This window comes from Coregonus clupeaformis, chromosome 39, assembly GCF_020615455.1.
Source record: "Coregonus clupeaformis isolate EN_2021a chromosome 39, ASM2061545v1, whole genome shotgun sequence".
NCBI classification, from domain to species: Eukaryota; Metazoa; Chordata; class Actinopteri; order Salmoniformes; family Salmonidae; genus Coregonus; species Coregonus clupeaformis.
The window spans coordinates 19,729,436-19,754,435 of record NC_059230.1 but is presented as its reverse complement, the minus strand read 5'-3'; the positions used below and the strand labels follow the sequence as shown (position 1 = coordinate 19,754,435).

Here is a 25,000-nt window from a genome sequence, read left to right as displayed (position 1 = left end):
GCTAAATGTACTAAGAGTCAGAGCAAACGTAGCTAGCTAGCTAATACTGCCTGGTACCAGTGCTGCTGTATGGCTAGATAAGCGTGTTAGTGCAACGGTATCTTATCAGAGAGGAATAAGCCAAGCGTGAATATGTTGCCCAGCTAGCTACACGAAGTATGAAAACATGTCATGTAACATCTAATTAAGGTCACCTGGAAACACCGACGAACACTTTGGTTCCTACCCTGTCAATAGTTCCTCTGTGGATTATTCATTTGTTGCCATGTCAGTGTATTTAAGGTGCTGCCCACTATATTCCAACTATAGAATAATCATTCTATTTCCACGATTCCAACAGTTCAATTAACTAGGCCTATTTTGTTTTTCCATTATCATGCTGTGTGGACATGATAATGAAAGTGCAGGAAATCAGGAGAAATTGATGAAAAGGCCACTTTTATTTTAGGGGGGGGGGTTGTTGTTTTGGAGTTTGATTGAAGTGTATAAATGGAGAAAGCCCTATTTTAAATAAACTGTGTTGCCACCACAGGGTCATGAACTATTTAGACAGCATATTTAGAACTTTTATTATTCAAAAACATAAAAATACAGTGAAAAATAATGTGATATTTTGTCCATATCGCCCCGCCTGAATCTAGCCTATACAACCTGCCTTTGTGGCTTTGGCAGGGAAGATGGGCAGCTGTGTTTTGATCCATGGCAGCTGTGTTTTGATCCATGGCAGCTGTGTTTTGATCCATGGCAGCTGTGTTTTGATCCATGGCAGCTGTGTTTTGATCCATGGCAGCTGTGTTTTGATCCATGGCAGCTGTGTTTTGATCCATGGCAGCTGTGTTTTGATCCATGGCAGCTGTGTTTTGATCCATGGCAGCTGTGTTTTGATCCATGGCAGCTGTGTTTTGATCCATGGCAGCTGTGTTTTGATCCATGGCAGCTGTGTTTTGATCCATGGCAGCTGTGTTTTGTCCTGTACTGTATTTTGTACCTGTTGTGGAACGTGTTGTGTGTGTGTGAGAGATATATATCAGACTCTGCTTCTATTATGGCATTAACTAACTCTGGTGACCCTGGTGGCTAAAGTACTAAACTAAACAGTGCCTGTCTCCACCTACAGTGCATTCGGGAAGTATTCAGACCCCTTGACTTTTTCCATATTTTGTTACATTAGTCTTATTCTAAAATTGAATAAATAGTTTTTTATCCCCCCTCATCAATCTACACACAATACCCCATAATGACAAAGCAAAAAACAGTTTATTATACATTTTTGTAAGTTCGCCAAAAGGCATGTGGGAGACTCCCCAAACATATGGAAGACGGTACTCTGGTCAGATGAAACTAAAATTGAGCTTTTTGGCCATGAAGGAAAACGCTAATGTTTGGCGCAAACCCCACACCTCTCATCACCCCGAGAACACCATCCCCACAGTGAAGCATGGTGGTGGCAGCATCATGCTGTGGGGATGTTTTTCCATCGGCAGGGACTGGGAAACTGGTCAGAATTGAAGGAATGAAGGATGGCGCAAAATACAGGGAAATTCTTGAGGGAAACCTGTTTCAGTCTTCCAGAGATTTGAGACTGGGACGGAGGTTCACCTTCCAGCAGGACAATGACCCTAAGCATACTGCTAAAGCAACACTCGAGTGGTTTAAGGGGAAACATTTAAATGTCTTGGAATGGCCTAGTCAAAGCCCAGACCTCAATCCAATTGAGAATCTGTGGTATGACTTAAAGATTGCTGTACACCAGCGGAACCCATCCAACTTGAAGGAGCTGGAGCAGTTTTGCCTTGAAGAATGGGCAAAAATCCCAGTGGCTAGATGTGCCAAGCTTATAGAGACATACCCCAAGAGACTTGCAGCTTTAATTGCTGCAAAAGGTGGCTCTACAAAGTATTGACTTTGGGGGGGTGAATAGTGTTCATTACTTTTGACCAGGGCCTTTCAGGGATTGACATTAAAGGCCCAGTGCAGTCAAAAATGTGATTTTCCTGTGTTTTATATATATATTTCCACACTGAGGTTGGAATAATACTGTGAAAATTATGCTAATGCCCTTTTAGAGTAAGAGCTGTTTGAAAAGACCTCCTGAAATTTCAGCCTGTTTTGGACGGAGGTTTTTTTGGGGGGGATTTAGTACATTTATTTTGTATTTATTTAACCTTTATTTAACTCGGCAAGTCAGTTAAGAACAGATTCTTATTTACAATGACGGCCTACACCGGCCAAACCCGGACGACGCTGGGCCAATTGTGCGCCGCCCTATGGGACTCCCAATCACGGCCGTTTGTGATACAGCCTGGAATCGAACCAGGGGGTCTGTAGTGACGCCTCGAGCACTGAGATGCAGCGCCTTAGACCACTGAGCCACTCTGGAGATAAAACTATGAAGAGATAAAACTGTCCAGTTTGAGTGTTTTTTTGCAGCTCGTTCCAGTCGCTAGCCACAGCTAGACCAATAGGAAGGAGAGTTCCAAACCTCTCTGCCAATAACAGCTAGTTTTCACTTCTCTCTCCCCACTTAGACCACTCCCAGCCAGTCCTATTCAAATTATTGCTTGAGAAATTTCTGTTTGCTAAGAAGCTATTTTTTTATGTTGACCATTTTTAATTGAAAACAATCAATCACAGTAAGGTACTTGTTACCCAGAAATGATTTGATAAGAGTAAAAAATAAAAAAAAAACGGCTGCAATTGGACTTTTAAGCTCTCAAAGGCACTTGCCCATCTGGCAGGACAGGTGCGCTGGTCAAAAGTAGTGCACTACATAGGGAATAGGGTGCCATTTGGGACACTGTATCACATGGCTCTGTACCTGCCTGACGCTCGGCTAGGCGGTGTAGTCTCAACTCTCTGGGAACATTCCCCTCCCCTCCTGGTGAGTGCACACTCAGTCCCCTCCCCTCCTGGTGAGTGCACACTCAGTCCCCTCCCCTCCTGGTGAGTGCACACTCAGTCCCCTCCCCTCCTGGTGAGTGCACACTCAGTCCCCTCCCCTCCTGGTGAGTGCACACTCAGTCTAAGTGCAATTCAAATCCAGTCTTTTACATTACTTACTAACTCAGGATATCTTCATGCTCTGTATCTACCAGGCCTTCGGGTCAGTCTCACATAGTTGCATTTATCAGGAGCAGACTGGATTATATATTTTATACCAGGCCTTCAGGCAGGTCAGTCTCACATAGCTGCATTTATCAGGATCAGACTGGATTATATATTTTTAAGAGCTTTTTGGTGAAACAAGTATTTAGTATTAGGTTCAGCAATAATCCGTTTCAGTTCTATAATGGAGAATGGATAAAAAAGTTATATTGTAGTTGACAGAACCCAAACTCAGACTGTGTTCTCTTGCGTTATTACCATGGTTACACTCCTCTACCGGTAACCGCCTTGCTTGTAAACATCTTCAGGTGGTTTGTTTTCCTGTTCTATACTGTCAACATACAGCGCCTTCGGAAAGTATTCAGACCCCTTGACCTTTTACACATTTTGTTACGTTACAGCCTTATTCTAAAATGGATCTAATATATTTTTTTTCTCAGCAATCTACATACAATACCTCATAATGACAAAGCGAAAACGGGTTTAGATTTTTATTGTGCAAATTTATTACAAATAAAAAACAGATACCTTATTTACATAAGTATTCAGACCCTTTACTATGAGACTCGAAATTGAGCTCCGGTGCATCCTGTTTCCATTGATCATCCTTGAGATGTTGCTACAACTTGATTGGAGTCCACCTGTGGTAAATTCAATTGATTGGACATGATTTGGAAAGGCACACACCTGTCTATATAAGGTCCCACAGTTGACAGTGAATGTCAGAGCAAAAACCAAGCCATGAGGTCGAAGGAATTGTCCGTAGAGCTCCGAGACAGGATTGTGTCAAAGCACAGATCTGGGGAAGGGTACCAAAACATTTCTGCAGCATTGAAGGTCCACAAGAACACAGTGGCCTCCATCATTCTTAAATGGAAGAAGTTAATAACCACCAAAACGTTTCCTAGAGCTGGCCGCCCGGCCAAACTGAGCAATCGGGAAGAAGGGCCTTGGTCAGAGAGGTGACCAAGAACCCGATGGTCACTCTGACAGAGCTCCAGAGTTCCTCTGTGGAGATGGGAGAACCTTCCAGAAAGACAACCATCTCTGCAGCACTCCACCAATCAGGCCTTTACGGTAGAGTGGCCAGACGGAAGCCACTCCTCAGTAAAAGGCACATGACAGCCCGCTTGGAGTTTGCCAAAAGGCACCTAAAGACTCTCAGACCATGAGAAACAAGATTCTCTGGTCTGATGAAACCAAGATTGAACTCTTTGGCCTGAATGCCAAGCGTCACGTCTGGAGGAAACCTGGCACCATCCCTACGGTGAAGCATGGTGGTGGCAGCATCATACTGTGGGGATGTTTTTCAGCAGCAGGGACTGGGAGACTAGTCAGGATCGAGGCAAAGATTGACGAAGCAAAGTACAGAGAGATCCTTGATGCAAACCTGCTCCAGAGCGCTCAGGACCTCAGACTGGGGCGAAGGTTCACCTTCCAACAGGACAACGACCCTAAGCACACAGCCAAGACAACACAGGAGTGGCTTCGGGACAAGTCTCTGAATGTCCTTGAGTGGCCCAGCCAGAGCCCGGACTTGAACCCGATCGAACATCTCTGGAGAGACCTGAAAATAGCTGTGTAGCAACACTCCCCATCCAACCTGACAGAGCTTGAGAGGATCTGCAGAGAAGAATGGGAGAAACTCCCCAAATACAGGTGTGCCAAGCTTGTAGCGTCATACCCAAGAAGACTCGAGGCTGTAATCGCTGCCAAAGGTGCTTCAACAAAGTGCTGAGTAAAGGGTCTGAATACTTATGTAAATGTGATATCTAAAAACCTGTTTTTCACTTTGTCGTTATGGGGTATTGTGTGTAGATTGATAATGGAAAAAAAACAATTTTATAGAAATAAGGCTGTAATGTAACAATGTGGAAAAAGTCAAGGGGTCTGAATACTTTCAGAATGCACTGGATCTTTAAAAAAAATACTTTAACAGAAATCAGTTGGTTAGTTGGTTATTTTATGCATAAATGTTTTGTAATTGTAGTGAAGCGTTTAGTGGCTGCTCGGCCGTCTTTCCTTCTACATGTTGCTTCAGGTTTGTGATTTAAATGTTTTTTTGATTGTGTTACATTGATCTGTAAAGAGGCACTTTGATACAATGTGAAATGTGTTGTTCTGTTCCAAATGCATGGGTTGGTGATTTAAATGTTAAATTAATAATGTATTTATTGTACCCAGTACTTGCCCCATTAGGCCACTAGGAGGTGATGTTGTTGACTGAATCAGGGAAGAAGCTGGCACGCTAATACAGTGGTTCCCAAACTGTGGGTCGGGGCTTGATTACTTCTTTGTCTTTTTTTTAAATTGCAAAATATAAAATTGTGTTTTACAAATTTAAAAATGACATTTTGGGGATGGAAAAGCGCTTTCAGTGTAAACTTAAACGACTAAGACCAAATACAAAGTAGGTAGAAGAGATAATGGACCTAGATATTTAAACAACAGCCTATTTATTATCTTTGAGAACTAACAATCACCTGAATAAAAGCTAGACAGAATCAGGCCTCCATTGATGTTATGTTCCAGCATTAGAACACAGCATTATCCTCTCGTCTCTATGGCAACATGTGTAGAATTGCAGGAAATTGGCTTTAAAATGGCAACATTCTCTCCACTGCCAAGATGACGACCGACCGCCCATTGACGCACCCACCACCTTTTTGATCCAGAAAACCCCCCCTGCATTGTTACAAATAATTGTAGAATTCAACAGTACATTTCAAATTGATCACACATTTTTAACAAGAGGGTTTTATTCATAAATTCTTTCCTTATTATTGGTCTGGTTATGTTTTATGACCGCTCAACTGATGGTGGGTCACAAAGCACAACAGTTTGGGAACCTCTTCTCTAATAGACTAGTGGTCTGTTGATAACGGCCATCAGTAAGCTAAGCACTGCAAAACGCTGTTATTGATCAATAGTCAGGTTGAAATGATTGTCTGATCAGGCTTAAGAGTTCTAGAATCAAATAAGAGTTGTGTGATCGACTGTTCTGGAACACAGCAGTGGCGTGACGATGATGGGATAACTCTATGGTGTCGACCTTCCCCGTCTGTCCCAGTAAAACGCATTTGTTTCACTAATGTTTTTTTTGGAAAGAAATACATGTATTTGTTTTATAGTCGAGATGAATTTGCTTGCTAACTGAAGTTGATTTGCCTGTATGATACACCAGTGTTTTGTGTTTAGTTGATTGGTGGGTTAGTGTTGTTGACCGTCTGTTCTGCGTTGGTTTGAGCGTCGCTACAAGCCTTCTCTGCCTTCATGAATAAACCGGTTCTGTAATGAATCTTCATGTGAAGGAGTCCTTCTGTTTTAGTTTGTGGTTAGTTTTAATAAATCAAGATGTTTCCTGTCTCTCTAGCTCCCTGTTGCCCATGGTTACCGATGAGCCCCAGAGGGAAGCAGAGGATGCTGGGATGCCTGAGGCCCCAAGTGGGAGGAGCTCTGCTCTGGAGGCGGTCCGCTCCTCTTTATGCCCCGCCCACCGCTCTCTGCTCCAGCGAATCCTGAGGCTCGCCCACCAGCAGCACCGCCAATCATTGGCCTACAGGGACGCCCATCGCCGCCTCGTCCCGCCCCCAGACCCTCTCTGCGGCCACCTGGTGGCCAAACAACAGAAGGACACTTCCTCTCCTCCTCCTTCCTTCCCCTTTACCGACTGTGGGAGCCATAGTGCCGCTGGCGCCTCACATCAGCAGACTGACTGGAAGACGCCAGCTGGTCCAGGCTGTTGCTGTGTGCAGCGCTGCAGGCTGCCTCCAGTCTGTTACTGCCTCCACTGCCTGTGCTGCCAGAGCCTAGCCCTGGGACACATTACCACTGGAGTCCACTCCTCCTCCTCCACCACATCCTCTTCTCTCTGCACTTTCACCTCCTCCTCCCCCTTGCTTTCATCCTCCGCTCTGTGCCCTAACCCCTCCGCTCTGTGCCCTAACCCCTCTGTCTGTCCCGTGGCCTCTGTCTGCTGCTCCCACTCCAACCCCCCAGCCCCGCTCCCACCCCAACCCCCAGCCCCGCTCCCACCCCAACCCCCAGCCCCGCTCCCACCCCCACACCCCAACCCCAGCCCCGCTCCCACCCCAACCCCCGATCCTGCACCTCTTGCTGCCCAGAATACACCTACCTGGCGCCGGTCAGACCCACAGCCCAGGGAGGAGGAGGAAGCGAGTGCCCTGTCCTCAAGAGAGAGCGATCCCGCAGCCGCTCTCCTCCTCCTCTCTCCCCCATCCCCTCAGACATGGACGGGAAGGAGGAAGACAAGCCTCCCTCTCTTCTGCAGGAGGAGGAGGAGGAGGAGGAGGGGTGCAGTGGGGAGCAACAGGACCTGGTGGAGCGCTTCAGTGACAAACTAAAGACAATCAGATCCCAGGAGAAGGACCCGCCCCTCAGCTCTGCCTTAGCCAATCACAACCTAGAAAATGACCCCCACCTGACGACCTCGGCCAATCAGCACATAGCGGAGTCTCAGGCCGACGCCCACCTGAGTGAGATCATCACCACCGTTCTGAACACGGGTGGCGGCAGCGACTACAGCCTAAACGACCTGTTGCATCGCCATGACAACAACGAGAGCCGGCCACCCCGGACGCGTTCCCGGCGGCGACAGGAGGCCCTGGCTGCCATGATGACTTTGCCCGACCAGCCGTCCACCCGGCGACAGACCGTGCTAATCAAACGGGAGCTGGCCAGGCTGAACCAATCGCTGTGCAGGAGGAGGCCGTCGCTAGGGAAGAACAAGAGCCGCAGTGCCACGCCCTCTTCTACCTGCTCCTCACCTGAACCAACCCCTTTTATACCTGAACCAACCCTCGTTACAGCAGAGGTGGAGGGAGAGATGGAGAGGGTGAAGGAGAGAGAGATGGAGAGGGTGAAGGAGGGAGAGATGGAGAGGGTGAAGGAGGGAGAGATGGAGAGGGTGAAGGAGGGAGAGATGGAGAGGGTGAAGGAGGGAGAGATGGAGAGGGTGAAGGAGGGAGAGATGGAGAGGGTGAAGGAGGGAGAGATGGAGAGGGTGAAGGAGGGAGAGATGGAGAGGGTGAAGGAGGGAGAGATGGAGAGGGTGAAGGAGGGAGAGATGGAGAGGGTGAAGGAGGGAGAGATGGAGAGGGTGAAGGAGGGAGAGATGGAGAGGGTGAAGGAGGGAGAGATGGAGAGGGTGAAGGAGGGAGAGATGGAGAGGGTGAAGGAGGGAGAGATGGAGAGGGTGAAGGAGGGAGAGATGGAGAGGGTGAAGGGGGGAGAGATGGAGAGGGTGAAGGAGGGAGAGATGGAGAGGGTGACAGAGGAGGCAGGTCCAGTGAGAGTTACGAAGGACAGAGTCAGCGTGAAGGAGGAGATGAAGGACAAACCCCCAGTCCTCTCCTCTACACAACAGAGTCACCCACAGGAGGACAAACACAAACCTGACAGCTGGAAGGTCACCTGTCAGGAAAGCAATAGGAGAGACCTCTCTGAGAAGAAGAGGAGAGAGGAGGTGAAACCAGGTAGTACCGGCAGCGCCTGTGACCATGGCAGTGGTCTTCCTGAGAGGAGTAACGAGGAAGAGGAGACACCAGAAACAGCAGGCTGCAGCAAGGACAGTAGCAGGGTGTCAGCCAGGAGTAGCCCTTCCTCCCCCTGCAGAACCAGGAGAGGCAGGAGATCCCAGCCAGGCAGCAGCAAGGTGGTGGAGAGGAGCAGCGAGGCTGGGAGGTCCGGGAGGAGGAACATCGTCCCTCCCCAGCGGTTCTCCTCCTACGTCACAGAGCCCAGGAAGATGTATTTCGCTGCCTGTTTCTCAGAGAGAATCTTCTCCGCCCAGAGGACGCCAAAGGACCGGCCAGCACTAAATGCCCCCACCACCAATCACACAGACTCCCCATCCTTGGCCACAGACACGGCTGAGGGGTCGGGCGAAGCAAGAGAAGAGGAATTACTGCTGGCATCCACTCCTGAGGTTGTCAGTCGGGAGAGGAGGGGAGGCAGAGGCTGTGGATCAACAGCAGGAGGTCAGAGTTCAGACAGTGAGTCACAAAGACGGGGTCAGGTGATTCCCGTCACTGCAGCTTCCTCCGAGCAGCAGAGTCCCCCTAAACACCGCTCCCAGAACAGGGCAAACGTTAGGCTCAGCGCTGCCAGACCTTACGTGCGCTTACGCTCCGCCCCAGCCCAACCCCAGGGTCAGGACCCAGACTCCCAGTCCCAACCAGAGAGCCCTCAGACAGCCTCCAGGCCAGAGGGTGAGGTCCCCACAGAGCAGCCTCAGTACACCAGCCCCATCAAGCTGATGTTTGTCTCTGCAGTAGTGGGTGAGGAGGGGGTGAGGTACACCCTGAAGGCGGCTGCACCGGGATCCAGCTGGTATGGACAGGAGACCTTTGACCCCTGTGAGGAGTCATCATGGGCTGGAACCCCGGAGAAGACCCCAGAGAAGACCCACAATCCACCTAAAACCAAGAGTCCCCTCCAGACCAAGAGTCCACCCAAAACCAGGAGTCCACCCAAGGACACCGTATCGTCATCACCAAAGCTGTGTGGAGCGAGAGGAGGAGAGGGGGGTAGCCCGCCCAAACGCTCCCCCGGGTCCCTGAACGGAGACGGCCCGCCGCCTATCCGTGAAACCACCCCCCCGAAGAGACGTCCGGGACGGCCCAAGAAGCTGGGCCCCCAGCTGGAGAAGAGGGCCAAGAGGCCGATCGGCCGCCCGCCCAAGCAAAGGGGTGTGGAGCTGAGCTGTGGCTCCAGGCAGGGTGGTCAGGACCGGTCCAGTGGATTAGGCTGCAGCACCGGGGAGGGGAGCAGCGCTGTCCCAGGCTGCCAGGAGACAGACCCAGCTAACAGGAACCTGAAGATCACCGTGGTGTACGGACGCTCCCACAGGACCAAGAGGACCGTGTCAGAGGAGGCTGCTTGTCTCCAGGCTACAGTGAAGCTGATGGATCTAAACTTCGTCAGACCGGTGAAGGAGAGGAGGTTCGCCAGCAACAGCAGCAGCAACATCAAGTGCCAGAAGCTGCAGTGTGCCGCGGCCATGCGTCGCCCAGGGAGACCCGCCAAGGTCAAGATCTCCGGAATCTCCGTTACCGTCACCACCGTGTCGCCGCGGCAACGCAAGATCCACATGAACCGGGACACCGCCAGGAAATCTCCGGAGATGCTCTGTCGGCGGAAAGCCCTCCTTCCTGAACCCCAGCCTTCCAAAGAGCCCAGGAAAATCGGCAGCACTCCGACTAGCGAGGACGCCACTCAGATGCAGACAGAGAGAACGACAAAGTCCAGGGATGGAGAGCGAGAGCGACAGATCCAGACTCCTCCTCTGTTAGCGGTGCGTCACTCTGTGAGGGTGAGGAAGCCATCAGTGTACCTGCTTCACTCTGTAGCCACCTCCACCTCTAGGTCCCTGAGCCACAGTACCGCCCTGCTGCGCCGATCCAGACAGCTACTGATCAACAGGGCCAGCAGCAAGGGCAGCCAGCGCAGGAGGAAGGAGGAGGAGGGGGGGAGGAGGAGAGGACACCCCAGGGCAGGAGGAGCTGCTCTCTGGGAGGGAGGAGAGGAGGAGCGAGGGAAGAGGAGTGGTGTTGCGTGAGGACCTGAGCCATGTGGCGGGGGTTTCGGTAGACTCCATCTTCCCAGCCTGCTCCAGCGAGGCGTTGAGGTGGTGGCCCGTCTCCTCCGACCAGGACAGCCTGAACCAGGAGCTGGCTCGCAGGATCCGCCTCATATCCCACAGCTGGGTCTCCTCCGCTACCGCCCACACTACCAGGATGGGGACGACCATGTCCGCCAAGCAGAGACTCAACGACGACGACTCCTCGCCCTCCTGGAAGCCAGAGGTGGGGTCGGCGGTGCGGATGCTGTTTGACCGGCGCTGCAGCGTGGAGAGGCTGGCCTCCTGGTTCATGCAGACCACTGAGACTCAGTCTCTGGGCATCGTGAAGAAGACTAGCTCCCGAAACCCCTACGAGCTCCTGCACTACCCACGGGCCGCCAGCAGGGGGAGCGTCTTTCCCAGCCCGCAGACCGCGCGACTACGCAAACACATCAAGAAGTTTGCCAAAGCTGTGCCAAAGAGCCCCGCCCAGCTCCGTCTGGCCCAGGAGCGGCTCCAACGTGGAAACGAGCTGAACGCCAGGCGGCGTCTGTTCACTGCGAGGCCGGCGCCAGGAGGGCTGCGTATCCGAGCTCCATGGAGGAAGGTCCGGGCCCTCGGGATGTACAGAACCACTCTGCTCAGAGTCAGAGAGAAGTTCCTCACCAGGACCCTCAGAGCCAAGCGGCCCAACAGGCTGAGGTACAGCCAGGCGGTCTGGAGGAGGAGGCCGGTGGAGGTAGGCAGCTCACCTGGCCAGGTACGGCCCTCTGCTCATCCCAGGGAGGAGCTCACCTGTTCTCCACATCACCACCGTCTACCTGCCTCCTCAGAGACCAGTCAGCCCCGCAGCCCCGTCCACCTGACTGACCAGCTGACGGGCCTCACCAAACAGCAGTGTCTCAGCTCTAAAGCCTGGAGTCCGGAGACTTTGAAGGAGTGTTGCGTGTTCCTCAAGAAGATCAACTCCCCCGACACAGAGTCCACCGCTGAGGAGGAGTGGGACGTCTGCACCGTCAATCTAGACGACGCGTACTGCCCCGACGGGACCAGACAGGAGGAGAGAAGGGACGGGGAGGGCAGGGCTGGGAAAACGGAGAGAAGGAAGAGGAGAGTTCCCTGGAAGGAGTCTAGCGGCTCGGCACAGGAGGTTCAGGAGCACAACCGGGTCCGAGCCGGGAAGAGGAGAGGCAAACGCAACAATTCTGGGAACGCCACGAGCCAATCGCCAATCCCGCCGCCGGCGAAAGTAATGAGAAAATCGCGTGGGAGGGGCCTGACCGGGCCGTGGTGGCACGACTTTATACTGGGTAATGACTTTACTTCCTGTTGTTGTTTTTGTTTACATTCTGACAGTCAGGTAGCCAATAGTATGCCGAAGTATCCTTCATCTGGAGCCGTGCATACATTGTACGGTTATAGATGATTGCTTATCACAAACATTCCTCTCTCTCTCCCCCTCTTTCTCTCTGCAGGAACCTGACTGTCCCCCCCATCCGTCTCCAGAGTGACTGTATGGTAACCGTGGTGATGCTCCTCCCTCCGTCTCCATGGCGACGGTGTAAACAACTGGGTGCCTTCAGATTGTCCCTCAGCATCATGTAGCAGAAGAGAAAGTTTCACTTAACAAGAAGAAGCTTGAAGTTGCACTATTTTTTTTTAACTGTTCAGTTTTCCCCCCTGCTTTAAAAACAAAAAAACCAAACCGTGGATATGTTTGTACAGAATGTTTGTTTTTAACTTTGACACATGCTTTTCTTCTGTCTGTCTGATACGACTACCAACCCCTCAGTCCTGTTTTAATGGGCCTGGAGGCCCCTTGGCAGAGTACACGCTCAGCCAGACAGTATCTCCAATGGCACCCTATTCCCTATATAGGGTACTATTTTTTTTTTTTTTTTTTATCTTATAACGTAGTGCACTATATAGGGAATAGGGTGCCCTTTTGGGACTGATCCTCTCCTCGTCCCTGATGTAAGCACTTCCCCTCATGGATTTATAAATATTAGATAGGCGGAAGCATCAGCTTGGATGGGAGGGAGTTTCCACCATATTACTAACACTAGTCCACTTCAGATCCATGAGGGGGGGGGAGTGAACGAAGTGCACACTTCAGGGTGTAGGTGGCCACTTCAGGGTGTAGGTGGCCACTTCAGGGTGTAGGTGGCAGAACTGAATTAGGTTTTATTATTGCTGTGCCACAGCAGCCATGTTTTGTATGAAGGATGAAGGTTGTATATCTGCATTACGGGAGCAGCAGCACCATGATTCCCCCCTATAAAACAACATACCTCATGATCAAACAGCTCAACCAGCAGACTGGACCTGGACCGGTTGGTGACGCGGCCCGAATGGCCAACCTATCCCCTATATCACGTTTCAAACTCATTCCCATGGAGGGCCTGAGTGTCTGCCGGGTTTTCACTCCTCCCCTGTACTTAATTGATGAATTAAGGTCACTAATTAGTGGGGAACTCCCCTCATCCGATTGTCTAGGTCTTAATTGAAAGGATGAACCAAAAACCAGCAGACGCTAGGGCCCTCCGTGGAATGAGTTTGACACCCCTGCCCTATACGGCGCGACTACTTTTCACCAGAGCCGCTCTGGTCAGCAGTAGTGCACTATATAGGGAATAGGGTGCCATAGGGCTCTGGTCTAAAGTAGTGCACTATATAGGGAATAGGGTGTCATAGGGCTCTGGTCAGCAGTAGTGCACTATATAGGGAATAGGGTGTCATAGGGCTCTGGTCTAAAGTAGTGCACTATATAGGGAATAGGGTGCCATTCTCTGGTCTAAAGTAGTGCACTATATAGGGAATAGGGTGCCATAGGGCTCTGGTCTAAAGTAGTGCACTATATAGGGAATAGGGTGCCATAGGGCTCTGGTCTAAAGTAGTGCACTATATAGGGAATAGGGTGTCATAGGGCTCTGGTCTAAAGTAGTGCACTATATAGGGAATAGGGTGCCATAGGGCTCTGGTCTAAAGTAGTGCACTATATAGGGAATAGGGTGTCATAGGGCTCTGGTCTAAAGTAGTGCACTATATAGGGAATAGGGTGTCATAGGGCTCTGGTCTAAAGTAGTGCACTATATAGGGAATAGGGTGCCATAGGGCTCTGGTCTAAAGTAGTGCACTATATAGGGAATAGGGTGTCATAGGGCTCTGGTCTAAAGTAGTGCACTATATAGGGAATAGGGTGCCATTTGGGACTAAACATCTGACTCTGAAGTACCAGCCCCCAGCCCCCCGTCCCGTCCCGTCCAGAGGCTACAGGCCCATCCCCAAGGACACCCTATCCCCTGTGTAGTGCACTACTTCGGACCGTTACGTGGTGAAGACCACGTGAGGTGATGCAGTGGTTCTAGAGCGGAGAACGTCTTCCTTTTTCCACCCGGAACCACGTTCTAGTTGACATTTAAAAAGGTCATTGACGATTGAAACATGAATGTGATCTCTTGCGAACGGGTAACATTGCCTTTAATCCTGGCCTTTTGTCTTTTAAAACAATGTTGTTGTTGTTGTTGTTGGGCTTTTCTGTCTGTTTTGTTTCTTAGGTTTCACCCAGAGCATTAATTAAATGAACATGTGAACATCAGATCATACCTGCCTGTTGTGTGTATGAACATCAGATCATACCTGCCTGTTGTGTGTATGAACGTCAGATCATACCTGCCTGTTGTGTGTGAACGTCAGATCATACCTGCCTGTTGTGTGTGTATGAACGTCAGATCATACCTGCCTGTTGTGTGTGTGTATGAACATCAGATCATACCTGCCTGTTGTGTGTGTGAACGTCAGATCATACCTGCCTGTTGTGTGTATGAACGTCAGATCATACCTGCCTGTTGTGTGTATGAACATCAGATCATACCTGCCTGTTGTGTGTATGAACGTCAGATCATACCTGCCTGTTGTGTGTGTGAACGTCAGATCATACCTGCCTGTTGTGTGTGAACGTCAGATCATACCTGCCTGTTGTGTGTGTGTGAACGTCAGATCATACCTGCCTGTTGTGTGTGTGTGAACATAAGATCATACCTGCCTGTTGTGTGTGTGTGAACATCAGATCATACCTGCCTGTTGTGTGTATGAACGTCAGATCATACCTGCCTGTTGTGTGTGTGTGAACATCAGATCATACCTGCCTGTTGTGTATGAACATCAGATCATACCTGCCTGTTGTGTGTGTATGAACATCAGATCATACCTGCCTGTTGTGTGTGTATGAACATCAGATCATACCTGCCTGTTGTGTGTGTGAACGTCAGATCATACCTGCCTGTTGTGTATGAACATCAGATCATACCTGCCTGTTGTGTGTGTGTGAACATCAGATCATACCTGCCTGTTGTGTGTATGAACGTCAGATCATACCTGCCTGTTGTGTGTGTGTGAACATCAGATCATACCTGCCTGTTGTGTATGAACATCAGATCATACCTGCCTGTTGTGTGTGTATGAACATCAGATCATACCTGCCTGTTGTGTGTGTGTGAACGTCAGATCATACCTGCCTGTTGTGTGTGTGAACGTCAGATCATACCTGCCTGTTGTGTGTGTATGAACGTCAGATCATACCTGCCTGTTGTGTGTGTATGAACATCAGATCATACCTGCCTGTTGTGTGTGTATGAACGTCAGATCATACCTGCCTGTTGTGTGTGTATGAACATCAGATCATACCTGCCTGTTGTGTGTGTGAACGTCAGATCATACCTGCCTGTTATGTGTGAACGTCAGATCATACCTGCCTGTTGTGTGTGTGAACATCAGATCATACCTGCCTGTTGTGTGTGTGAACATCAGATCATACCTGCCTGTTGTGTGTGTGAACGTCAGATCATACCTGCCTGTTTGTGTGAACGTCAGATCATACCTGCCTGTTGTGTGTGTATGAACATCAGATCATACCTGCCTGTTGTGTGTGAACGTCAGATCATACCTGCCTGTTGTGTGCGTATGAACATCAGATCATACCTGCCTGTTGTGTGTGTGAACGTCAGATCATACCTGCCTGTTGTGTGTGTGAACGTCAGATCATACCTGCCTGTTGTGTGTGTATGAACGTCAGATCATACCTGCCTGTTGTGTGTGTATGAACGTCAGATCATACCTGCCTGTTGTGTGTGTATGAACGTCAGATCATACCTGCCTGTTGTGTGTGAACATCAGATCATACCTGCCTGTTGTGTGTGTATGAACGTCAGATCATACCTGCCTGTTGTGTGTGAACATCAGATCATACCTGCCTGTTGTGTGTGTATGAACGTCAGATCATACCTGCCTGTTGTGTGTGAACATCAGATCATACCTGCCTGTTGTGTGTATGAACGTCAGATCATACCTGCCTGTTGTGTGTGTGTGAACATCAGATCATACCTGCCTGTTGTGTGTGTGTGAACGTCAGATCATACCTGCCTGTTGTGTGTGTGTGAACGTCAGATCATACCTGCCTGTTGTGTGTATGAACGTCAGATCATACCTGCCTGTTGTGTGTGTGTGAACGTCAGATCATACCTGCCTGTTGTGTGTGAACGTCAGATCATACCTGCCTGTTGCACTATGGATCCCATGCAGCGATGATTAACCCTGTACATCCCACTACCCTCCTACTACAACCATAGTCCCCATATCGCCTCCCCCAGAGTTGAGGTTATTCCATCAGCCTGCAATGTTTACTTTCACCCATCTTCATCATCTAAATCTATTATTGACATGTTGACAGACCATCTTCATCATCTAAATCTATTATTGACATGTCGACAGACCATCTTCATCATCTAAATCTATTATTGACATGTTGACAGACCATCTTCATGATCTAAATCTATTACTATTGACATGTTGACAGACCATCTTCATGATCTAAATCTATTACTATTGACATGTTGACAGACCATCTTCATGATCTAAATCTATTACTATTGACATGTTGACAGACCATCTTGATGATCTAAATCTATTATTATTGACATGTTGACAGACCATCTTGATGATCTAAATCTATTACTATTGACATGTTGACAGACCATCTTGATGATCTAAATCTATTACTATTGACATGTTGACAGACCATCTTGATGATCTAAATCTATTACTATTGACATGTTGACAGACCATCTTGATGATCTAAATCTATTACTATTGACATGTTGACAGACCATCTTGATGATCTAAATATATTACTATTGACATGTTGACAGACCATCTTCATGATCTAAATATATTACTATTGACATGTTGACAGACCATCTTGATGATCTAAATCTATTACTATTGACATGTTGACAGACCATCTTGATGATCTAAATCTATTACTATTGACATGTTGACAGACCATCTTGATGATCTAAATCTATTACTATTGACATGTTGACAGACCATCTTCATGATCATAATCTATTATTGACATGTTGACAGACCATCTTGATGATCTAAATATTACTATTGACATGTTGACAGACCATCTTGATGATCTAAATCTATTACTATTGACATGTTGACAGACCATCTTGATGATCTAAATCTATTACTATTGACATGTTGACAGACCATCTTGATGATCTAAATCTATTACTATTGACATGTTGACAGACCATCTTCATGATCATAATCTATTATTGACATGTTGACAGACCATCTTGATGATCTAAATCTATTACTATTGACATGTTGACAGACCATCTTGATGATCTAAATCTATTACTATTGACATGTTGACAGACCATCTTCATGATCATAATCTATTATTGACATGTTGACAGACCATCTTGATGATCTAAATCTATTACTATTGACATGTTGACAGACCATCTTGATGATCTAAATCTATTACTATTGACATGTTGACAGACCATCTTGATGATCTAAATCTATTACTATTGACATGTTGACAGACCATCTTGATGATCTAAATCTATTACTATTGACATGTTGACAGACCATCTTGATGATCTAAATCTATTACTATTGACATGTTGACAGACCATCTTGATGATCTAAATCTATTACTATTGACATGTTGACAGACCATCTTCATGATCATAATCTATTATTGACATGTTGACAGACCATCTTGATGATCTAAATCTATTACTATTGACATGTTGACAGACCATCTTGATGATCTAAATCTATTACTATTGACATGTTGACAGACCATCTTGATGATCTAAATCTATTACTATTGACATGTTGACAGACCATCTTGATGATCTAAATCTATTACTATTGACATGTTGACAGACCATCTTGATGATCTAAATCTATTACTATTGACATGTTGACAGACCATCTTCATGATCTAAATCTATTACTATTGACATGTTGACAGACCATCTTCATGATCTAAATCTATTACTATTGACATGTTGACAGACCATCTTCATGATCTAAATATATTACTATTTGACATGTTGACAGACCATCTTCATGATCTAAATCTATTACTATTGACATGTTGACAGACCATCTTCATGATCTAAATCTATTACTATTGACATGTTGACAGACCATCTTGATGATCTAAATCTATTACTATTGACATGTTGACAGACCATCTTGATGATCTAAATCTATTACTATTGACATGTTGACAGACCATCTTCATGATCTAAATCTATTACTATTGACATGTTGACAGACCATCTTCATGATCTAAATCTATTACTATTGACATGTTGACAGACCATCTTCATGATCTAAATCTATTATTGACATGTTGACAGACCATCTTCATGATCTAAATCTATTACTATTGACATGTTGACAGACCATCTTCATGATCTAAATCTATTACTATTGACATGTTGACAGACCATCTTCATGATCTAAATATATTACTATTTGACATGTTGACAGACCATCTTCATGATCTAAATCTATTACTATTGACATGTTGACAGACCATCTTCATGATCTAAATCTATTACTATTGACATGTTGACAGACCATCTTGATGATCTAAATCTATTACTATTGACATGTTGACAGACCATCTTGATGATCTAAATCTATTACTATTGACATGTTGACAGACCATCTTCATGATCTAAATCTATTACTATTGACATGTTGACAGACCATCTTCATGATCTAAATCTATTACTATTGACATGTTGACAGACCATCTTCATGATCTAAATCTATTATTGACATGTTGACAGACCATCTTGATGATCTAAATCTTATTATTGACATGTTGACAGACCATCTTGATGATCTAAATCTATTACTATTGACATGTTGACAGACCATCTTGATGATCTAAATCTATTATTGACATGTTGACAGACCATCTTGATGATCTAAATCTATTACTATTGACATGTTGACAGACCATCTTGATGATCTAAATCTATTACTATTGACATGTTGACAGACCATCTTCATGATCTAAATCTATTACTATTGACATGTTGACAGACCATCTTGATGATCTAAATCTATTACTATTGACATGTTGACAGACCATCTTGATGATCTAAATCTATTACTATTGACATGTTGACAGACCATCTTCATGATCTAAATCTATTACTATTGACATGTTGACAGACCATCTTGATGATCTAAATCTATTATTGACATGACGATGCCAGGCTGTGGGCATGTTACTGCAGTGTCATGGTGCCTGTGGTGTCTTCAGACCTCACCGTCTCCTAGCAGCCCAGGGAAAGCCACCGTCTCCTAGCAGCCCAGGGAAAGCCACCGTCTCCTAGCAGCCCAGGGAAAGCCACCGTCTCCTAGCAGCCCAGGGAAAGCCACCGTCTCCTAGCAGCCCAGGGAAAGCCACCATCTGCACACACTGTACTACCCATGAGGGCCATTCTGACAAGGTTGTGGGAAACACACACACTCTTCCCCCTCCCCTTCCCCTTCCTCCCTCCTCTTCCCCCTCCTCTCCTGATGTAGACAACAACCAGGAGGAACCATCACGTTGCTGACGTTCAGATGGCACTACGGATTGTAGAACAGACATGATGGTCTTTCAGGTAGCCTAGAGGATCATGTCTGTTGTATCCATGGTGGCTCTATCTGCATGGTATCAGTATGTTACAGTCGTTCATGTCTTGTTCTCCGTGGTGCTATAAACACTGTCAGTCTGCTGTTTTATACTGGTGGAACAGCCGCTACAACAATAAACATTGGGAAATAATAAGCTGCTTGCCCTGGTGGTTTTTCTCTCTCTAGGAGAAGTACTAGTTTCATAGTAGTGGTTCACTAGCATCCCTCAACGGAAAGTTAGTTTGTCGGTTTTAAAAAGAGAGAAGCATAACAACGTTGTCCTGTCGTCATATAGCTGGATAAGACAGGGCAACAGTAACGGTCGACTTCCTGCCCAACTGCTTAGGCGTTGCGTACCACGTCGGTCAGGCATCAGATGGCTATATCATATGATGTGGTTAGCTGATCTGTTAAAATGGATCAGATTACTATACAGCGTATTCAGACCCCTTCCCTTTTTCCACATTTTGTTACGTTACAGCCTTATTCTAAAAAGGATTAAATAAATGTTTTTCCTCATCAATCTACACACAATACCCCATAATGACCAAGAGAAAACAGATTTTTAGACATTTTTTGTAAATAAGACAAATACCTTATTTACATAAGTATTCAGACCCTTTGCTATGAGACTCGACATTGAGCTCAGGTGCATCCTGTTTCCATTGATCATTCTTGAGATGTTTCTACAACTTGATTGGAGTTCATCTGTGGTAAATTCAATTGATTGGACATGATCTGGAAAGGCTCACACCTGTCTATATAAGGTCCCACAGTTGACGGTGCATGTCAGAGCAATAACCAAGCCATGAGGTCAAAGGAATTGTCCGTAGAGCTCCGAGACAGGATTGTGTCGAGGCACAGATCTGGGGAAGGGTACCAAAACATTTCTGCAGCATTGAAGGTCCCCAAGAACACAGTGGCCTCCATCATTCTTAAATGGAAGAAGTTAATAACCACCAAAACGTTTCCTAGAGCTGGCCGCCCGGCAAAACTGAGCAATTGGGGGAGAAGGGCCTTGGTCAGGGAGGTGACCAAGAACCCGATGGTCACTCTGACAGAGCTCCAGAGTTCCTCTGTGGAGATGGGAGAACCTTCCAGAAGGACAACCACCTCTGCAGCACTCCACCAATAATAATAATAATAATAATAATAAGCCATTTAGCAGACGCTTTTATCCAAAGCGACTTACAGTCATGTGTGCATAAATTTTTTCGTATGGGTGGCCCCGGGGATCGAACCCACTACCCTGGCGTTACAAGCGCCGTGCTCTACCAATTGAGCTACAGAGGACCACTCAGGCCTTTATGGTAGAGTGGCCATACGGAAGCCACTCCTCAGTAAAAGGCACATGACAGCCCGCTTGGAGTTTGCCAAAAGGCACCTAAAGGACTCTCAGACCATGAGAAATAAGATTCTCTGGTCTGATGAAACCAAGATTGAACTCTTTGGCCTGAACGCCAAGCATCACGTCTGGAGGAAACCTGGCACCATCCCTACGGTGAAGCATGGTGGTGGCAGCATCATGCTGTGGGGATGTTTTTCAGCGGCAGGGACTGGGAGACTAGTCAGGATCGAAGGAAAGATTAACGGAGCAATGTACAGAGAGATCCTTGATGAAAACCTGCTCCAGAGCACTCAGGATCTCAGACTGGGGCGAAGGTTCACCTTCCAACAAGACAACGACCCTAAGCATACAGCCAAGACAACGCAGGAGTGGCTTCGGGACAAGTCTTTGAATGTCCTTGAGTGGCCCAGCCAGAGCCCGGACTTGAACCCGATCTAACATCTCTGGAGAGACCTGAAAATAGCTGTGGAGCGACGCTCCCCATCCAACCTGACAGAGCTTGAGAGGATCTGCAGAGAAGAATGGGAGAAACTCCCCAAATACAGGTGTGCCAAGCTTGTAGCGTCATACCCAAGAAGAATCGAGGCTGTAATCGCTGCCAAAGGTGCTTCAACAAAGTACTGAGCAAAGGGTCTGAATACTAAATGTGATCTTTTTTTTTTAATTCTTTTTTTTATAACTTTGCAAACATTTCTAAAAACCTGTTTTTGCTTTGTCATTATGGGTTATTGTGTGTAGATTGATGAGGATTTATTTATTTTTTAATCAATTTTAGAATAAGGCTGTAACGTAACAAAATGTGGGGAAAAAGTCAAGGGGTCTGAATACTTCCCGAAAGCACTGCATATGTGGTTAGCTGATATGTTAAACAGATCATCAGATTGCTATGTTAAATGCACTGAACAAAAATATAAACGCAACATGTAAAGTGTCATGTTTGATGAGCTGAAATAAAAGATCCCAGAAATGTTCCATACGCACAAAAAGCTTATTTCTCTCAAATTTTTAGCACAAATGTGTTTACATCCCTGTTAGCCAAGATAAACCATCCACCTGACAGGTGTGGCATATCAAGGAGCTGATTAAACAGCATGATCATTACACAGGTGCACCTTGTGCTGGGGACAATAAAAGGCCACTAAAATGTGCAATTTTGTCACACAACACAATGCCACAGATGTTTTGAGGGAGGGTGCAATTGGCATGACGACTGCAGGAATGTCCACCAGAGCCGTTGGCCTGATAATTTCTCTACAATCCAGCCGCCTCCAACGTCGTTTTAGAGAATTTGGCCTCAAAACCGCAAACCACGCGTAACCATGCCAGCCCAGGACCTCCACATCAGGCTTCTTCACCTCCGGGATCATCTGAGACCAGTCACCCAGACAGCTGATGAAACTGTGGGTTTTGCACAACCGAAGAATTTCTACACAAAATTTCAGAAACCGTCTCAGGGAAGCTCATCTGCGTGCTCGTCGTCCTCACCAGGGTCTTGACCTGACTGCAGTATGCCGTCGTAACCAACTTCAGTGGGCAAATGCTCACCTTCGATGGAGAAGTGTGCTCTTCACGGATGAATCCTGGTTTCAAATGTACTGGACAGGTGGCAGACAGGTATGGTGTCGGGTTTGCTGATGTCAACGTTGTGAACAGAGTGCCCCATGGTGGCGGTGGGGTTATGGTATGGGCAGGCATAAGCTACGGACAACGAACACAGTGGCATTTTATCAATGTCAATTTCAATGCACAGAGAAACCGTGATGAGATCCTGAGGCCCGTTGTCGTGCCATTCATCCACCGCCATCGCCTCATGTTCAGAGATACCGTGATGAGATCCTGAGGCCCATTGTCATGCCATTCATCCGCCGCCATCACCTCATGTTTCAGCATGATAATGCACGGCCCCATGTCACAAGGATCTGTACACAATTCGTGGAAGCTGAAAATGTCCCAGTTCTTCCATGGCCTGCATACTCACCAGACATGTCATCCATTGAGCATGTTTGGGATGCTCTGGATCGACATGCACGACAGCGTGTTCCAGTTCCCGCCAATATCCAGAAACTTCGCACAGCCATTGAAGAGGAGTGGGACAACATTCCACAATCAACAGACTGATCAACTCGATGCGAAGGAGATGTGTCGCGCTGCAAGAGGCAAATGGTGGTTACACCAGATACTGACTGGTTTTCTGATCCACGCTCCTACCATTTTTTTAAAGGTATCTGTGTCCAACAGATGCATATCTGTATTCCCAGTCATGTGAAATCCATAGATCAGGGCCTAATTAATTTATTTAAATTGACTGATTTCCTCATATGAACTGTAACTCAGTATAATCTTTGAAATTGTTGCATGTTGCATTTATTTTTGTTCAGTGTAGATCATCAGATTGCTATATCATATGATGTGGTTAGTTGATACGTAAGATCTGGCATGTGTCTGCAATGTAGTCCAGCGGGAAGTGGACCAATGTAGTCCAGCGGGAAGTGGACCAATGTAGTCCAGCGGGAAGTGGACCAATGTAGTCCAGCGGGAAGTGGACCAATGTAGTCCAGCGGGAAGTGGACCAATGTAGTCCAGCGGGAAGTGGACCAATGTAGTCCAGCGGGAAGTGGACCAATGTAGTCCAGCGGGAAGTGGACCAATGTAGTCCAGCGGGAAGTGGACCAATGTAGTCCCGCGGAAGTGGACCAATGTAGTCCAGCGGGAAGTGGACCAATGTAGTCCAGCGGGAAGTGGACCAATGTAGTCCAGCGGGAAGTGGACCAATGTAGTCCAGCGGGAAGTGGACCAATGTAGTCCAGCGGGAAGTGGACCAATGTAGTCCAGCGGGAAGTGGACCAATGTAGTCCAGCGGGAAGTGGACCAATGTAGTCCAGCGGGAACTGGACCAATGTAGTCCAGCGGGAACTGGACCAATGTAGTCCAGCGGGAAGTGGACCAATGTAGTCCAGCAGGAAGTGGACCAATGTGTTGCTGTCGGTGATAATGATAATCTCAGTATGTACCACACACCGTCCAGTTCTCTCACACACACACACACACACACACACACAGTCCAGTCCACCCACACACACCGTCCAGTCCACACACACACACCGTCCAGTCCACACACACACACACACCGTCCAGTCCACACACACACACACACCGTCCAGTCCACACACACACCTCAGTAATGACATAGCCAGGTGGTCTCCCTTTGTTAGAGCTATCCTGACCTCAATGGGACTTCCTGGAGGAATAAAGAGTTCTCCTGACCTCAACGGGACTTCCTGGAGGAATAAAGAGTTCTCCTGACCTCAACGGGACTTCCTGGAGGAATAAAGAGTTCTCCTGACCTCAACGGGACTTCCTGGAGGAATAAAGAGTTCTCCTGACCTCAACGGGACTTCCTGGAGGAATAAAGAGTTCTCCTGACCTCAACGGGACTTCCTGGAGGAATAAAGGTTCAATAACAAAGGGAGAATTACAGCAGAGAGACGCAACAGGAAGGAGGAAGTTTAATCGTTTTATTTAATCCAATTCCTTTCTAGATAAAACAGGGTTAGAGACAGACAGACAGACAGTGTTTCTCCAATGTCATGTCCACTCCTCTGAACAACTAAACTGATACATCTACTGATTCTACTAGGCTGTCCCCCCTCTGCCTGCCGTGACCTCTGACCTCTGACATCCCTACCCTATCTGACCTCTGGGACTCTAGGAGGTGTTGGCCTCCTGGTTGATGAGGGCACTGAGGTCCATTCTGGTTTTGTCCAAAGCTGCCGTCTTGGCCCGGCGGGACGGACGAGGTGCCGGCACCGAGTCTGGAACATTCTCCCCATCACTATGGAGGGAGGAGCAGAGGGAGGGAGGGAGGGAGGGAGAAGTTAAAGGTCATATACAGAACGGATCCATTTCAACAGTTGTACATTTCAGGGCCGATTAAGAGAAGATCCTAATACAATACT

At 47.3% G+C, this 25,000-nt stretch overlaps 2 protein-coding genes and 1 long non-coding RNA gene across 28 annotated transcripts in view; 1 reads left to right on the top strand and 2 right to left on the bottom strand.

Moving 5' to 3' along the window:
• Window positions 1-12,379, top strand: part of LOC121554559 (serine/arginine repetitive matrix protein 2) — a 33,963-nt gene extending 21,584 nt beyond the window's left edge. The window contains exons 7-12 of the mRNA XM_045211821.1: window positions 6,479-6,502; window positions 6,618-6,901; window positions 7,105-8,011; window positions 8,348-10,656; window positions 10,694-11,997; window positions 12,163-12,379. Of these exons, the coding sequence (XP_045067756.1) occupies window positions 6,479-6,502; window positions 6,618-6,901; window positions 7,105-8,011; window positions 8,348-10,656; window positions 10,694-11,997; window positions 12,163-12,170 (4,836 nt within the window). The 3' untranslated portion in view covers window positions 12,171-12,379. The remainder of the gene's footprint in view (window positions 1-6,478; window positions 6,503-6,617; window positions 6,902-7,104; window positions 8,012-8,347; window positions 10,657-10,693; window positions 11,998-12,162) is intronic.
• A 1,447-nt stretch (window positions 12,380-13,826) lies between these two features.
• On the bottom strand, window positions 13,827-20,192 carry LOC121554517. 26 transcript variants are annotated; one of them, XR_006657969.1, is made up of 3 exons: window positions 15,567-20,160; window positions 14,595-15,536; window positions 13,827-14,425 (listed from the first exon to the last, which is right to left on the bottom strand). It is a non-coding gene; the product is annotated as an uncharacterized LOC121554517 (long non-coding RNA). The 26 variants fall into 26 exon arrangements; XR_006657970.1 differs by having other exon boundaries at window positions 13,827-14,627; window positions 14,764-15,536; window positions 15,567-20,159; XR_006657977.1 differs by having other exon boundaries at window positions 13,827-14,693; window positions 14,863-15,536; window positions 15,567-20,159.
• A 4,353-nt stretch (window positions 20,193-24,545) lies between these two features.
• LOC123482859 (condensin complex subunit 3-like) overlaps window positions 24,546-25,000 on the bottom strand; it is a 3,381-nt gene continuing 2,926 nt past the window's right edge. Inside the window, exon 6 of the mRNA XM_045211820.1 lies at window positions 24,546-24,876. Coding sequence (XP_045067755.1) covers window positions 24,750-24,876 — 127 coding nt within the window. The 3' untranslated portion in view covers window positions 24,546-24,749. The remainder of the gene's footprint in view (window positions 24,877-25,000) is intronic.